The sequence below is a fragment of the Rhamphochromis longiceps genome, linkage group LG1, assembly GCF_057381845.1.
Source record: "Rhamphochromis longiceps isolate RC_006_pf linkage group LG1, R_longiceps_female_GT1.1, whole genome shotgun sequence".
NCBI lineage: Eukaryota > Metazoa > Chordata > Actinopteri > Cichliformes > Cichlidae > Rhamphochromis > Rhamphochromis longiceps.
The window spans coordinates 14,352,330-14,369,225 of NC_140557.1; the positions used below are offsets into that span (position 1 = coordinate 14,352,330).

The 16,896-nt window shown below is 36.0% G+C and overlaps 2 protein-coding genes across 6 annotated transcripts; one reads left to right on the forward strand and one right to left on the reverse strand.

The window, feature by feature from the left end:
* Positions 1-2,419: 2,419 nt before the first annotated feature.
* Positions 2,420-7,672, reverse strand: LOC146678446 (uncharacterized). 4 transcript variants are annotated; one of them, XM_085393257.1, is made up of 10 exons: positions 7,560-7,672; positions 7,405-7,472; positions 7,169-7,289; positions 6,079-6,227; positions 5,831-5,973; positions 5,584-5,746; positions 4,744-4,837; positions 4,562-4,640; positions 3,842-3,915; positions 2,420-3,748 (listed from the first exon to the last, which is right to left on the reverse strand). In XM_085393257.1, exons 1-10 carry the CDS (start codon positions 7,601-7,603, stop codon positions 2,935-2,937), a joined length of 1,749 nt encoding a protein of 582 aa, XP_085249383.1. In that variant the 5' UTR covers positions 7,604-7,672; the 3' UTR covers positions 2,420-2,934. The 4 variants fall into 4 exon arrangements, with proteins under 4 accessions (XP_085249383.1, XP_085249217.1, XP_085249303.1 ...); XM_085393091.1 differs by having other exon boundaries at positions 4,553-4,640; XM_085393177.1 differs by having other exon boundaries at positions 7,160-7,289.
* Positions 7,673-12,165: 4,493 nt separating this feature from the next.
* On the forward strand, positions 12,166-16,702 carry LOC146678447 (uncharacterized). 2 transcript variants are annotated; one of them, XM_085410983.1, is made up of 9 exons: positions 12,166-12,268; positions 13,704-13,771; positions 14,125-14,172; positions 14,311-14,375; positions 14,465-14,502; positions 15,060-15,139; positions 15,287-15,349; positions 15,643-15,693; positions 16,223-16,702. In XM_085410983.1, exons 1-9 carry the CDS (start codon positions 12,193-12,195, stop codon positions 16,274-16,276), a joined length of 543 nt encoding a protein of 180 aa, XP_085267109.1. In that variant the 5' UTR covers positions 12,166-12,192; the 3' UTR covers positions 16,277-16,702. The 2 variants fall into 2 exon arrangements, with proteins under 2 accessions (XP_085267109.1, XP_085267110.1); XM_085410984.1 differs by lacking the exon at positions 15,287-15,349.
* Positions 16,703-16,896: the final 194 nt, after the last annotated feature.

The window sequence follows — 16,896 nt, forward strand, 5'->3', positions numbered from 1 at the left end:
ATTTTCCTCTGTGCTGTGTGAGGCTGGAGGTTGACCTGTTCTGAACAACTATTGGCAATCAGCTCATCAGCAAATATACAATGATTAATTTAAAAAGACAATGGAATAAATAATGTATTTAGAATGATAGTTATTCCATTGTAAATATCTAACATCCCTCCTAAAGTTTGAAAAATCCTAAAAAGTGTAATCTGGATTTTCTATGACATCAATGCTCAAAATTTCACTTGGCAATCTAGAATAATATAAATATTTTTCATTGTAAAAAGTTAATTATGAAATCAAAATTGACTCTAGTTCAAAGTCCTTATGTGCTCTTGATTTGAATTTCTCATCACACTAAGTCATTGACTCCTGTTTATTCTTTATTAAGAGCCTTCTACAGCCATCAAACTCTGCATATACTCAACACTATGATGTAAAAAAAAAAATAGATATCTTTTTATAAACGTATTACAATGAAGTCAGTGTTCAAAGTGTAATACTGTAATACTGATCTTGCCCCCAGCCCACCTCAATTTTTTGTTCTTGTGCCGGTGCCTCTAAGGCGATACTGAGTTTCGCCAGTAGGTGGCAGTAGCGACTCAAACAAACGAGTGACTGGCAAATCCCTTACAAAAGTAACGCAGGCCAGTTTTGGTAATGGAAGCCTTCAGTAACACCTAACTGCTGTTTTGCTGTGTTTCAGAGCAATAAACCTCAATTTGCACCTGGATGAACCTTGTCTTCCTTCAGCATGTAACAGTAACATAAAGTTATTCTGGCTTGTGATCAATTTGTAAGTGATTTATGAGTCAGTTATGAGACTAGTTAACCCCTACTAAATCTACTATTATATGATATTGTTTATTATTAGTACATTTTCTACATATTACGCCATACCAATAGGAAAAACTCTGGGCCAGACACAAACAATCAATTAAATAAATGAAACAATGAATATCTAATGCGTGTTTGCATGCTCACCCACTGCAGGTGAGTCTGTTTTGGTCATGTGATTTCATGCAAATTCACAGTGCAGAGGCGACAGTGTCTGCTCATGCTGAGAACACAATATGGAGGCGGACCCTGATAGACATCCAGCCTCCAAGCAACACTGAAGGAAGCCAATATTAAACATCTGAATTAAACAACGTGAACAGAAAAGAGCTACATTATCAGGAGTATTGACTAAGTACTGAAAAGTTTATAATAAATGCAGCACTATTTGTATGACTCAGTGTAGCTGTAAATGTATTGTGTTTATCATTACTATATGCACATTAGTCAAGCTTTCAGATATGTGACCCCCTCCATTGTCATTAACAGGATTACATTCTTCTTTGTGGGTTTTGTTTTTGCTATCGGTTTTGTGCTCTCATTTATTAACGACTTTAATTTGAAGTACCAATCTCTAAAATGGGTCACCGCATTGGGATCCAAGTTACAAATGATACGCAATGATGCTTGAAGAATTTAATATTAAATTGTTTGTGCAGACTGTACAAAGTACAGCATACTGTAGATCATTGAAAGTCTTCAGTAATGTCTATTTGAAGCAAACACATCTCAGAGTAATTCACTTTGAACATTTGTTTAACTCGGGAAAAGCAAAGAGATTAAAGCTCACTTGTTTTAGCATTCATGACAAATTTAACATATTTTGGTCTTATCAGTATTTATACATTCCAGTAATACATTTCAAATGTCCATCCATCCATTCGCTTCCGCTTATCCTTTTCAGGGTCACGGGGGGTGCTGGAGCCTATCTCAACTCTCATAGGGCTACACCCTGGACAGGTCGCCAGTCTGGCACACAGAGACAGACATCCATTCGCACTCACATTCACACCTATGGGCAATTTCGAGTTTCCAATTAACGTAACCCACTAACTGCATGTCTTTGGCCTGTGGGAGGAAGAACCCACGCAAACATGGGGAGAACATGCAAACTCCACACAGAAAGACCCTGGCCTGATGGTGGAATTAAACTCAGGACCTTTTTACTGTGCGGCAACAATGCGAACCACTGTGCTGCCTCATTTCAAATGTGTTATTTACAATTAAGTGAAAACAAAACAAAAGAAAATAACTTGAATTTTGGATATAAAAACAACATGACAAATAAAACTTTTTTCCTAAACATTTGTTGAAAACAAACACTTAATAAATTACGGTTATAATTATAGCCATATAATATCTGAAAATTCTTCAGCAATGTTTCTTTGAAACAAACAGAGCCCAGGGTAATTCACTTTGATTGAAAAGCATTCTAATGGCAACATGTACATCACTTATACCCTAAGTTTGTTTTTATTTGAGATCGTACACCATAACTGAAAGCCCATTTCAAACCTACACAACAACCTTCTACGTAACTGACTTGCACTTCCCGAGAAAAATAACCACTGTTCAGTCGACACGTACCACAACGACCTGAATGGTGTGGAAGGCTGTGGTGTAGGGATAAATGGAGTTTCTAGTTCCAGCGTCATGTATGAAGTAGATTTATCGCAAAAGTCAAAATAGACCTTAAGATTTACCCTCTGGTGAATGCATTCAGAAACTTGCCCAAGGATATATTGGCATGCAGACTGAAGTAACCTTACATTAGTAGATGACCTGCTCTACCTCCTGTGCTCACCCCTCAAATCCACCGGTCAAGTTAAATTCAGTCAGACCTTTAAGGGTCGGGTCTCCCTTGTAAAAGAGATCTTTGGTCTCAATGGGACTAAACTGGTGAAATCAAAGTTAAATAAATAAAATAATGTTTGTTATGAGTACATTTTAAATATGCTGAACCTAAGTGTTCTCACAGTGCAAATCTTTGACTTACTATATAGAATAATTTCCAAATGACAGCAGGATCATATTCTATAAGAAACAGTTATCATGAGATCATTTTCATGCATCCATGTATTAGAAAGAGCTAAAACTGAAGTTATGGTCACAACACTACACACTTTGATAGCCACTCTCTGTGATTATTGGTACAGAGCAGTTAGTAGATTTAAAACAGGTGGGTACTTGGAGTTCAGAGACACGCTGCCCATCCTGAACTGGAACAACTGGGCTTAAGATGCTTTCAGGGCTGTTTCTAAGTGACTCCTCCTCCGACTTGTCCAAATGTTCCTTATGCTCAGTATTTCTGTGCTCTAAAAGCGAAGCATCAGGCTGCCTCACCAAACTTGGAATTTCCTGATAGTCGTCATCCACTGCAAGAAAACTGTGTGACCCTATGGGCACACATATGGGGACCTCTTGATAGGACATGTCTGTTGATAGAAGAGGTGAAACCACTGATGGTGAAATACCACTTAGTTGTGCAGGAACTTGACAAGCTGGTATCTGGTGATCCGGACATCTCTCCATTCCACTGTTACTGGGATGGTAAATAGAGTCACAAAGCATTTCAGCCGTCCCCTGGGTGTTTAAGTTGTCTGTCATAGTCTGATGTAAACAGCCAGGAAGAAGGAAGTGATAGGTTTTATTTTCAAATGCAGATACTCCAGAACTCGTTTCAGAGAATAATTCACTTCCTTGTGTATTGTTTGACTGTGTCGGGAGACTGGTGCTCACTGGTAATATTGGGCAAATATTTGGGAATATTTTACAGAGCTCATTCTTAGCAGCTTTAGCAATAGAAGATTCTCCATTCACAGCAACGGGGCTTTCAGTATTTGTATAACTTAGATCAGAGGAACCCGTGCTGACCCCACTGCTTTGCTGAAGGCTTCCACAGCTTGTGTCTGTCAATGACACCTTCGACCTGAATACAAAGAAACAATTACTGAAACTGCCAGATATAAATCCTCAAGGAAATGTCTTGTAATGGTGATGCATCAATGCAGTCAATACTAACCCCAGTTCACTGTCATCTGGAATAAGGGTCTCAACATGTATGGGGATGGTAATGATGGGTTCAAGTTTCAAGACCTAAGCAAAATGAATGAACAGTCTTAAACATTTCAGTTGAAGGAGGAAAATCTTTTGGAACTTTAGTATGTTTCTCAAAGTGCCTTTTGTATTCCTTAAGATATCATTTCTGGTTGACTTAGTTTGCCCTGTTTTTGGGACAATAGGATTTAGTGACTGATTTTACCGTAGAAAAAACCTGTTAAAAAATGCAGAGCTGGATTCTGATTTCAGCACAATTTCTGTTAAATCATAGCGTTTTTGAAGGCCATTTGACTCCAGGGCTGATTATGCCATGAACAATGAAAAATTAAATATAGTGTCACTTAAGACAGGCCACAAATTCAAGTTCAGCTGTAGTCCCTGCAGATCAGCTGATTTTTAGTGCCAGTCTTCATCAGCTGATGGCTAAGCAGATACATTTCTATTCTAATCGCCAAATGTTGTCCACTAGATGCATTAGATTTTCTTTTGACTATAACAGTCCTGATAAAACTGCTATTTATAGACCAAATGTAAATCCAATTATGGCAAATGATGAAAAAGTGATGCAATATAATAATTTAATGAAAATCACCAACAGATTTTAAATTGTTAATAATTATTAATAATAAAGTAAATGAATGCAACCATTGAAGTTAGAAGTTTTTGACCTCACCTGTCTCACCTTCTGCTCACTTGGATTAATATTAAGAAAAGAGGGATTTGTAGTTTTCGGAACTGCATCGTAATAGATTTTTCTCAACCTAAAAGGAAATGTAGGAAAAAAATGATGACCCCATTCAAATATTTAGGGGAAATATGCACTGACCGAGGCACAAGAAAAACTTGTTGATCTACATGACTCACTTTGCATAACAGCCATATTTAGCAACGCTGAGGATGACTGCAGCAATGCTGAGGGTGATAATGATAACCAACATCAGGTTGTGGCGGGAAGGACCTGTGAAATAACATGTATGAAACAAGTTTAATAATTGCAATCTTGCACAGATGTTATACAGCAGAGAGATATAGTAGGATAAAGTGCATAGCATATGCTTATATGTCTGCTAACAGACTTGTATTTTGTGTTAGATGTGTTGTGTTGATGACACTGTGTGTCACTACTTAATGCTATATAATTCCTAAACAGTTTCTTCATATTGCCTCAAAAGGATAGTTTTTAGTTATTTTTTTATACCAATGAGTGTCCCATTGCATTTTTTTTTACTCTATGCAGCCTCCAAAATGTAAGTTACAAAGATAAAATATACATTTTTTAAAAAGTCTTCATACTCTATCTTATGCTATACACCGTATGAATGTTCAGATCGATACTACTTAAAACAGGACATAGCATCATAATTTATTGATTTATTGTTGCTTTGTTGTTCAGGAGATTAAAAAAGAGAAATTAAAACTGTATATATTATACATACAAACTTTTTATCTCTTTGCTTTTGAGATTTCCACAGATCCTTTATATTCGAATACACTTCTAAATTCACTTTTAATGTTACAATCTAAGCTGCTCATCTCCACTTTTCTCTGGAGACAACAGCTTACATGATAGTTAGTTTGAGAGTTAATATTAAAACTCATATTATTTTTCAGCTGAATGTGTAATAGAAATATAATTAGGGCCTCTTAACACAGTTAAGAAATACAGAATTTACTGTTTTACAACTGAATAAAGACAATTCTTACCAGTTTCAAATTCCCACTCTTTGCTACTGTCACTGAACTTGCCACTCAGACTTAAGAAGCTTTTCACGCTGACCACATATGCTGAACTGGGAGCCAGGTCTTGACCTTTTATTACATAGTAATTTAGTTCATCAACTGTGGCTGGTTTGAAAGGTCCAGATGTCTAGTATGGAGGAACAAAAATGAGTTTGACAGTTGTCCATGTTTACATCTCCAGAACAAATAGTTACTGTGGCATTGTTCCTACCTTTTCTGTTTCTCCTTTTTTATAGTAAGTCACCACAGCAGTCATTTCATTGTTTAAAAATCCCTTCATGTTTGACGTCCACTTGACTTCAAAATTCCCTTCGAGTTCATTGACTGATTTGATTGTTGGAGTTTTTGGTTTTACTGTACAGAAACAAAAGAGCATTAAAGTGAATATTTGTTCACCTCCAGAGAGTCTTTCTGGCAGATGCAGAGTTATGGGAAATAATTTGAAAGAAGCCAACGTACTGCTCTCCATGACATTGATAGCTTTTGACTCCATGATGTTGCCATCTTTCCAGACTTTTGCTGTGAGAGCTTCTCCTAACACACGCATCAGTTTGAAGGAGCAACAACACTTTCCAATGCCACACTGTTGTACAGCGCAGTTCTCCTCACTGGGGAGCAAAGGATAATATGCAAAACACTTTAAACATTCATATGCCACAGCATATTTACACTGTCAGCCACAGCATTGAAACCACAGACAGATGAAGAAAGTAACAAGTAATGACTACACATTAAATGCAGTGTTAATGATTAACCTTGGATTCCAGTTACACCCAACCAATCATCTTTGGATCATGCTAACCTCCTGCTACAACAACGCCACATTTTTATCCTTTGTACACATGTCCCACATACTGAGGCAGTGTTACTCTAGTTTACTAAAGTCATTGTTTAAACAGCACAAAAAATATGGAATAAAATTAACAGTGCTCATCTATTGACATATTCCCCTGAATCCCAAAGAAGATTAACAGACAGAAAAGCAGCTGAAATTTGTCAACTGTTTAACACTTATTGATTAAAAAAACAGCCTAAAGAAACAAAAACAAATTTGGGAAAACTGTACATATTGTAAAAGTACAATATGTTTGTTCTTCACAAGAATGTACCAACCATTTAACTGCCATAGCTTATTATTTTAGTTTTTTGCTGTTTTTTTTTTTTTTTTTTTAAAGTTTGATATAACTCTGTGCACATTCATTTTACCTCTCAGCACCAGTAATACCGAGTTTGCTGGGATTTCCACTGAGAACTTCCACACAACAAGAACTGTCTAGAAAGTGAATGAGGAACACAACGAAGAGCAAAAATCCAAACATCCCAATCTAACTGAGAATCCACTCAGTGTGCCAATGCAAGTCCGGTCCACATACAGCCGACCCAGGAACCCCCACACAGGGCAGATACCCTCAGATAAATCGTGTCTATACCCGGACACGTAGGAGCTAGTAGCAAAAGCAGCACCCAGTCAAAGTAAGCCTGTTGGTTTTAATGCCATGGCTGATCGGTGTAATACTAAAATCATCGATTAAAAACACACCGGGCATACTTGTCTTGGACTTGGAGAGTCATGCTGTACTCAGTGCAGTTTTGCAGCTCCAGCTCACACTGCATCACCTGGTCAAAGTCGTACGTACATTCAAGGTTGAAGCCAATTGTCGGATTCTTTCCTGAACGAAACATATTATACAAGTACGAAAATTATGAGTGCTCACACAGGGCTCACACAGACTATCTAATTACAGTATTAATATTATTATTATTATTTTACTGTAAGCTACATACCAGGAAGTACGGCCGCAGTTATGTATCCAAAAAGAAGCACGGTATAAGAGATCCAGTTGCAAACTTGTCTGGAAGAAAAAACGAAAATAAGATATTTTCTTTTAACAAACCTGACGGATTCGTGAAGAAAGTCAAATTTACGTTATCCAGGTTACCTGTTTGAATCCATTACGAGACAATTTAGTTCGCGTATTTTCATAGAAAGCGGTCTGCTCGGCTCCAGCCTAAATCCATTCGCACAGTGTGTCTCACAGTCTTTCTCATGTGAAAGCTGTTGCAGAATGCACCACTCATTTAGGGGAAGTCAGACTCACTGACTTTTCTTTGGAAGGACAGAACCGTGCGTATAAAAACGGGGGAGGGGGGAGTAGACTTACTGTAAAACACTGTAAAATCCCAGTTTGGCAGTAGAGTGGGAATATGGAAAGTTATGGAATAAAAACGATGGAATCATTTAAATTAAGCAAAAATTTTCCTCTTTCTTTTTCCCGTGCACATTATCGACAGGAACTAACATTACCAATTATATTTTGTTGGGTCTCTAAAGTTCACTGGCTGTCCTCAGCTGTTTTATATTACATTTATGCTAAAAGTCTCTGACCGCTTGTGTGTCATACTGTCATAGACCTGCGTTAGGCTACGTATAGTAAACGGAACCTGAACATGAAATTATACAGCTTTCATGGAAACATTTTAAGCCTACTATTGCACATAATAAATAATGCCTTGATTCTAGAATTGCGATATGCCATTCTTGCACAAAGGTCGTTTTTATTATATGGAGAACATGAGAGGAAAAAATAAACCATGTATAAATAATTTGGAAAAAAGTTATGATAAACACAGTATGATTATTTGTGACAAGCTAGACAATAAACAAGACAACAAACACAAATGATTCTATTCTATTCTTAAGGATATTTCTAATTGGCAAATTACTGCTGCAGTTTTGCAGTTTGATTTTAAAAAATACAGTTCACATTTTCAGCATTTTTTGCACAGTCAATAGCCATGACGTGACATAAATTTATATATAGACTTATTTTAGGTTCAAAACATAACACACAATTACAAGAAACCTTAGACCCATACCAGGCACATTTTAATGAATGTATACCCATGTATAGTGTAGCACTAATTTTCATTCACTGATGATGTAAAAGGGGAGGAACATGTTTTAGTCACATTGACAGGAGGTTTATATGTCCCCTTTCATCTTCTTCCACAAAGTGGAATGTATATAAAGCAAGTTGTGGTGTTTAACATGAATGTATTCTCAGAGGAATTTCCTTGTTGGAAGTCAAACTGCCATTGTTCGGGTGCAGGAGTCAAACCTGAGTTGTGTTGGATGTATTTTGGTTATATAAATGTATTGAGGGTTACACTTTACTTTACTTTAAGTTTTTCCTCTGTATGTGTTTCAGGGTAATTTTCGGATCTCTGCCAACTTAGAACACCTGGGCAGTGTGCTCCCTGACTTCAAATATATTACTGGCACTCCACACTCATGTATCCACGCCCAAGACTGAGCCTACTGGTTTCTATACTGTGTTTTGTTTAACTGCCAAAACAGTGATCCTCACTTTTTGTCATGGCCTTATGAGCCAGGATGTTTCCTTGAACTGTCTGAAGTTCACTGAAAACAGGAAGTCAGCATGGAAAACAATGGGAAAAACATGTGTGCTTTTGTATGTATGTGCAAAGATAATTTCATCACGTATTTGAAGTATATGGAAATTAATTTGTGATATTATCAAATAAATAAAAAGATACATAATTTAAATACAAGTGTAAGTATTTCATATGAGACATAGAGACATAAAATGTACATGTTTAAAACTTGTTGTGTGAGAAGTAAACTGTTTGCTTTTGTGTGCAGTAAACTGAATCCAACCTTTTGAAGGCAAACCATTTCTCACTCACCATCGATAATTCCACAGTTTTCCCTTCTCCTCAGGTTAAGAGCCTTGGTGTCATCCTAGACAGTTCACTTTCCTATAAATCTCACATCAATAATCTCACCTGTTCTGCCTACTTCCATCTACGCAACATTAACAGATTACTTCCTTCTCTTTCCACCCAGTCTCCATTCTTGTCCACAGTCTTGTTACCTCCCGTATTGACTACTGCAATTCTCTTTTGCATGGTCTCCCCCAAAAATCCCTCCATAAGCTTCAACTGGTTCAGAACTCTGCTGCTCTCATTATCACCAGAACCCCCTCCTACCAGCACATCACCCCCGTTCTTCAGGAACTTCACTGGCTCCCTGTGAAATTCCGGATAATATTCAAACTTCTTCTGCTCACCTTCAAGGCCATTCATAACCTCGCTCCTCCTTACCTTTCTGACCTGTTAACCACTACCTGTTCACTTCGATCTTCTTCTTCTATCCAGCTTACTGTACCTTCCTTCCGCCTCACCACCATGGGAAGCAGAGCTGTCAGCTGCTCTGCTCCCAGGCTGTGGAACTCTCTGCCCCCAGAAATAAGAAACATTGGTTCTCTCCCCCAGTTTAAATCCCAACTCAAAACTCATCTTTTCAAATCTGCATATTCACTGTGAATCCACTGTTTGTTAATTTTATCTTGTGCTTTTGTTTTATTGTTCTTATTTTGCCATTGTTTTACTAAGTGTTTTATCCTATTGCAAAGTGTCCTTGGGTGACTTGAAAGGCGCTCATATATAAAATCTATTATTATTATTATTATTATTATTATTATTATTATTAATTGCATTTGTCCCTAACCACCAGAAACCCTCACGTTAACTTTTATCATGTGGAAAAAGGTTAGCGTTCATCCGTCAGCTTCACTGTGCTAATGTTATGCTAACGTAGCTGTTTTGCTAGTGATCACGTACATCATTATATACCAGCTAGTCCGACTTCAGTAACCCTACAAAAGTCACTGCTGTACGTTTTAATTTTTTCAGAAATCTCTTAGTCAGAACATGGCATATCATGTTTAGGTGGAAACTAGCGAGCTAATTTCCTGCTAACTTCTAACTCCGTTGAATTTATTAAATCTGTTTTCATGGATGCCTGAATGTTAAACTTAATTGTTACACCTGGTAAAGCAGCAACGCTAATCATTTTATTAAAGATGAAAGAATTTAGACAGTTTTTAACTCTCAGTAATGCCGCAGTGTTCCTTTGACTTTGGGACCTGAAGCAAACGGAGTTTTGAACCCAGATTACTCCGCAAGGCTCCTGACTACGGCAGCCGTACCGCTCCGCCAAGCCATCAGGCGGTGCCTTCATAGCTTACCAAAGTCGTACTAAAACATTTTTGACAGATTTCTGCACGCCATGTACTACATCAAATCGGTTCGAGGTCAGTAAGCACAACCAGAATTCATACATAAGGCACACTGTTGATTTTTGAGAGAATTAAAGGATTTTAAGTGTGCCTTACAGTGTGCAAAATACGTTATACAGAAGAAAAGAATATATCACGATATATATCGTTACCCCACATGCTTCAAATTATACCATGATATGGATTTTAGGCCATATCGCCCAGCCCTACTCAAGAACATCTCTTTAAACAGTCTTTTCTCTTACCATTGAGTTTCTTTTCAGATCCAGAATATATTAATTTACATGAAGTCTTTGTATGATATTGAAGCCTTTTTTGTGGTGAATTATGTACACAAGAATGTCCTAAAAGGGCTTTCTTAAATAATGTCTGATTTTTTTCTCTCTCTCAGTTGTCCTGTTAGGTTTCCTGTAGGTTTTGTTTCACAGCTTTCAATTTTCTCCTCAAACATAAAGTGGCTTGGTGCCAAAAGAAAGAAAAAATAGTCTGACGTACTAACCGATCAACTATTGCAGACACGGTCTGTTAAACACGGAACAATCAGGCTTACAACACATTGCAGGGAATCTGTCTGGTCTTGCAAGTGCATTGTCAAAGAAGACAGTTTCGTTTTTCCCTTTAGGTTTTTCAAAACACTAACCAATCCTGCACCAGCTATGGATATAAAATCTCAAGACTCGGTTGTGTTCCTAACATTGGACAAGCTGATTCTTTTTCACACGAAATTGTCTTAGACTCTGGATTGTACAACTAACATGTCGGCTTGGCGCAACAAACAAAACTACAGTTTTTTTTAGAAAGTTTAATGAAGAAACTAGACAAGCTGGTGCTCTTCAAGACAGCTAATAATTTCACACTGACAAATATGAGACAATCCTGAGTTTCAAGTTCTTCAAGTTCTCTTCTGGTTCAGTCCATCTGTTTGTGTCTAAAACAGACTTGAAAGATGATTCCTGATGTCTATCAGTAGGTTGTCAGTTAGTATTATTACTGGTACTTCTCATATATACACATTTTAAGCAGTGTTCTTTCAGAAATCTTCGGTATCTTAAATATTATGACACGTCACATTTATATTTTTTCATCGTCTCAGACCTTATAAAGCATATGGTGTTTGAAAGTAACCAAAAAGAGGTTGTGGGTTTTTTTTATTTTAAATTAAACCACCTGTATATGTAAAATGAAATGCCATGTTTATATTTCCTTAAGAGGATATACTATTATTGAAGAGCTGTGTGCATTTTCCGCACCCATACATTACATTCTCTGAATAACTTAGGGTGGTGACCACTTAAAGAACAGCAGTTTTTCTTTTATTTGCAAAGCTATCCTTAATAAAGTACCATTCTATTTATTTAGAATGGTACTTTATTAAGGCTGAAGTTCAAGCCTTATTTTGAAGGTCTCTTGCCGGATGTATAATCTATTTTTTATACTCGCTGGCTGCGGCTGCTTCTGCTCTCTGACTAAAATGTCTATCGTCAGATTTGATAAATTACCTCAGGTATCAACGATTTGGATCGCTCTGAGGCGGCTTGACAAAAAAGGTTCGTGAGTTTGTGTGAGTTTCTCGTCTTCTCGTCAGCCGTGATTTTTTTTAAATTACTCACTGATGTCAGTCTGTGCGTCTGTGTCCATGGCAACCAGCCCCTTTAACCCGTTAAAGTCAAAATGAGGATTATGTGCTCATATTTTCTTTTTCTTTTTTTTTTTCCAGATAATATAAGTTAAATCCATTTAAAAAAAGTTTATATATTATTTTTTGCTTTATCAGGCAATAACGTACTCATAAATAACCCCCCAAAAGGGTAGGAGCATTTCGCTGGTGACTGTTATATTAGACCGCGAGCTCACATCTAAAATTATTTTATTTTATTTTTTTCTTCAAAAGAACCAAAGAGGGAACAAAAATCTGATTATAGGATTACTAGAATCATGCAATTGGGTATTTAGCAAATATATTAAACGGTTAATTTTAATAAGAGATGAATGAAATACTGTAACAATCAAGTGTTCAGATGTGAGTGTTTAAAATCCATGTCAAACATGGACAAACAACACACCAAAACATTTGTGCCTAATAGCCTATATATATATATATATATATATATATATATATATATATATATATATATATATATATATATATATATATATATATATATATATTACATAACACTTACACATAATGTATATCTAAACAATCTGCAGTTAACTGAAAATACTAAACACAACAAATGTCTCTAGTTAACTATAAAGTCCATTCACTTGGATTGTAAATTTGATTTTTCATGATACTCATGTGAAGTGTGCTACCATGCATTCAAACACAGTATATGTAAATCCAGCTTTCTCATGACGGCCATAAGACATAAATAAGCACTTCTGTGTTGAGAGAGATTATACTAAATATACTGCTTTTTAGATCTGATGCACTGATAACATTCAATTAAGTTCAATCCAATTCAATTTTATTTTATTTATCAATCAATCAATCAATCAAAATTTATTTATATAGCACATTTTTAAGACCGAAGTACACCAAAGTGCTTTCCATTAAAATCGCAGTACAAATAAAATCACAATGAAATATAAATTACAAATATATAAAATAAGATAATTACATAATCTAAATACAGAGCCAGATGTAAATTACCCTAATTCGCCTTAAATGCCAGATCAAACAAATACGTTTTTAAACGTGATTTAAAAGACTGAATGGAATCTGACGCGCGAATATGAAGAGGGAGAGTATTCCATTATGTAACGTCAAATCACAAAAACAGTTGCCTCAAAGTGCCTATAACTATACTAACCAAATGTCCAGCTACTGGCATGTTTTCCACAGCATTGGTGGCTGTTTTGGCTTATATCTTTATAAATTATAAGTGAATGATTGATTAACCATTAATAAATGCACTGTTTGCAATTATGTAATGGTAACATTGTAAAAAGTAGACTCTTACATTTACTTTGCTGCAGATGAAAAAGTGGCTACTCTTCGAGAAGTGTCTATTCCCCCAGCTGCTGATGTTACCATCATTGTACAGGTATGCATTCATCCATCCATTGAGTCAGCCAATCAACTTTAAAATCTCCAAAGTTATACATTTAATTCTCACAAATATGCATTTAAAGCAGACATTAAATTTAAAGATTTAAAATGATCACAGTCCTCACAGCATTTGTTGAGATTTGATTAATCTTTTATGTGTAATTATGTAATTGTTCTTTCTTATCATGTGTATTTTTGGATTGATTTGTTTTGTTTTTGTTGTTTTGACTTTGACTTTAAATCATTGATTGTTAATATTATTAAGTATAAAACATGAATGTGCTCTTTTGTTGTTTACTTATTAAAATATTGCCCATTATATTATATTATATTACATCACCTTTTCAGATTGTCAGCAGTGCTTTTGGGCTGAACTGCTCCAATGTTGTGTTCAAGGTACATGTGTAAAATACAGGCATTTCTCTAAACGTTTAGTGGAAGTGGGTCCATGTGTCAAAAATGATTAATGAAAAAAAAAAAATTGGTGGGAGCTCTTGAAAACACAACAAGCTGATAAGTTTCCTCTGTGTGTAGATAAGGAACCATCATGGCCATCTTATCCCTCTGAACAGCTCCATCCCTGCTAACAGCAAGCACATGTATGTGGTCTGGTGATGTAAAAGTCTTTACATTTAATCACTGCATACTGAAAATATATAATCAAGCAGTTATATATTTTTCTTCACAGACCTTACGTGCTTGAGGTTGCAAAGATCTTTCAGCATGGTAATCAGTGTGTTTATCTTTAACAGTCTGTAAATGTTTCTACATTTCATAATCCTGTTAATGGAATAACTACAGCCAATCAGCTTAGCTTATGGGATATACAAAGGCAATGGAATTATGAACAAACCTTGTATCAAATGTGGTGCTGGGAGGGGTCCCAGCACCTCTATTCTGGAAAAAGTATTTGCAATGATTCATTTGCTGTAAAAGAAAAATAGAACATAATATAAAGTATTAGATTTTCTTGTCATGGGACAGTTTTTTAAACAACAGACAGAAATTTTAGAAGGTATCACAAATGGAATATCCTAAAGACTACTCTTGGTCAGCATCCACATCCTGTGAATGGAACCGCAGCTTTAATAGTAGCAGTGAATGGACTCGTTTTCCTTTATTTTGGATGGGAAACACATGAAACACTTAAACATGAATCAGTTTATCATGGCTAAATTATTCTACAAATAGTAAAGAAGATACAGAAAGAAAGATCACTACAATGTATAGTCCTGAACAAAAAGGCACCTTTTTGATTTCTGTTTGGTTTCATATTACTTCAGTGTGTCCCAAGCCGAGAACCATCCCCATGACTGTGATCAATAAAACTATGAACACAAGACTACAGACTATTGAAAGAAGGGTAAGTGCAAGTATTCTTTAATGAGAGTACAGTACAGTTAGTGGTTTGGCAGTAGTCCACAGACTGATCTCCGAATGAATATATTAACGACTTAATAACAGATGCTACTTGTCTGTAAATGATTTTAGATTGTATTTTTAATTATAGATACAGAGACTGGAAGACCTTCTTCCTCAAGTCAAACTCAGGCGTAATGAAAAACTAACCCAGGTATTTAAACTTTCTTAAAGCGGTGAATGCACTGAGAAACGCAGAACCATATTGAAGAGTTTTAGCCTCTTCATCAAATCTCTTAACCCATTAAATCCCCAAAATTTCCCTGCAAAATAAGTGCATGCATTTTACTCCTTAGACATCCCCTACACACAATATGTTTAATTATTTTTTAATGTCGTAGGGGCTTAGAGCAGCAAAAGTTGTTCCCAGTGGGTTTAAATGGGTTAATATTACAGTGAGTTTTTAAAAAATCAAACACCTGGTCATTATCTTTTTGTTTGTATCAGGAAATTGAATGTCTCAACCAGAAGTTGAGGTTTCTTCATCAGAGAATGCAGGTAAATCAAAAGTAATTATCATCCAACTTCTGCACACAGGGTAGTTTAGTAACTAACTTAAAAAGTGAAAATCTATTATGGCACATTCACATAGGATAAGGCAGGGTAAGATATCCTTTATCGATCTCCTTCAATTCATTCCCTTCCTTTCACTCATCAGCATAAGGAGCAGTTTGTATTCACTGTCAAAATATCTGGTGGACCAACTCCAGTTAGAAGCCAGTGCCTTGAACAAACACAAGCTGACATGAGAATTAACCTAGCGTATTTTTTTTTTTAATTATAAATTAAAATAAAGCAAAATCTGTCTTTTTTATATAATTCCTGTGTCTATTATGACATTGGGGATTTGTCTATTTATGTTGTGCTTTATCACTCATCTGCACCTTAAATAACAGATTGAGATATGCAGCACCTTTATTTACTTTTATTTCAAATACAGTTGAGTATAATGAATAATGTGTGTTAGACATATTTACATTGTTTAGGTGTTATTCTTTTATGTTGGTTCTGCTCTGAATTGTTGCAGGTAGCACATTCTCACACATGGAAAGGGGTGTTGATCAGAGCCCCTCTGTGGTAAACTGAGAGCCGCATTTCAACTGCAGAGCAATGGTTATAATTGCCATCACGGTGCATCATGTTACTATGTACAGCTGGTTCATGATTTGTGTTTCCTATGTTATAGTGTTTCCAACTACTTATATTATTTATATTAGGATTTCAAACACCTGTAGCCATTCATCTAGTCACAGTCTGGACAAAAAGGCCTTAAACATTTAGATCACAGACTCGTGTTTGTATTCTCCAGGTTAATGCTGATAGTTCTTTCGTGTACTGCTTTTCTGTCTTCAAATGTAGTGAATATATTCCTGTCACCCACCCAAGTATAAGAGCAATATATCTGTAAGACCTTCACTTACTTGAGTAGCAAACAAGTAGCAAACTCATTTTGACTGGTGAACGATGAGTTTGACTGTATACTGTGTGTACCTTGAAATAAATAAAATAATTGAAGGAAATAAAAATAGTCTGACTGCATTATTTGTTATTAATATTTATTCATTTTGGAACTCTTATGCTCAGAATCTTTGTTGTTATTTTCTCTTACTGGTTGTGAAAAAGACAATGGTTGCAAATGTTGGGCAATTTCCTGCCTTTGTAACAAATGATGCAAGCACTGAAACCGGTCAGGTCTGTCAC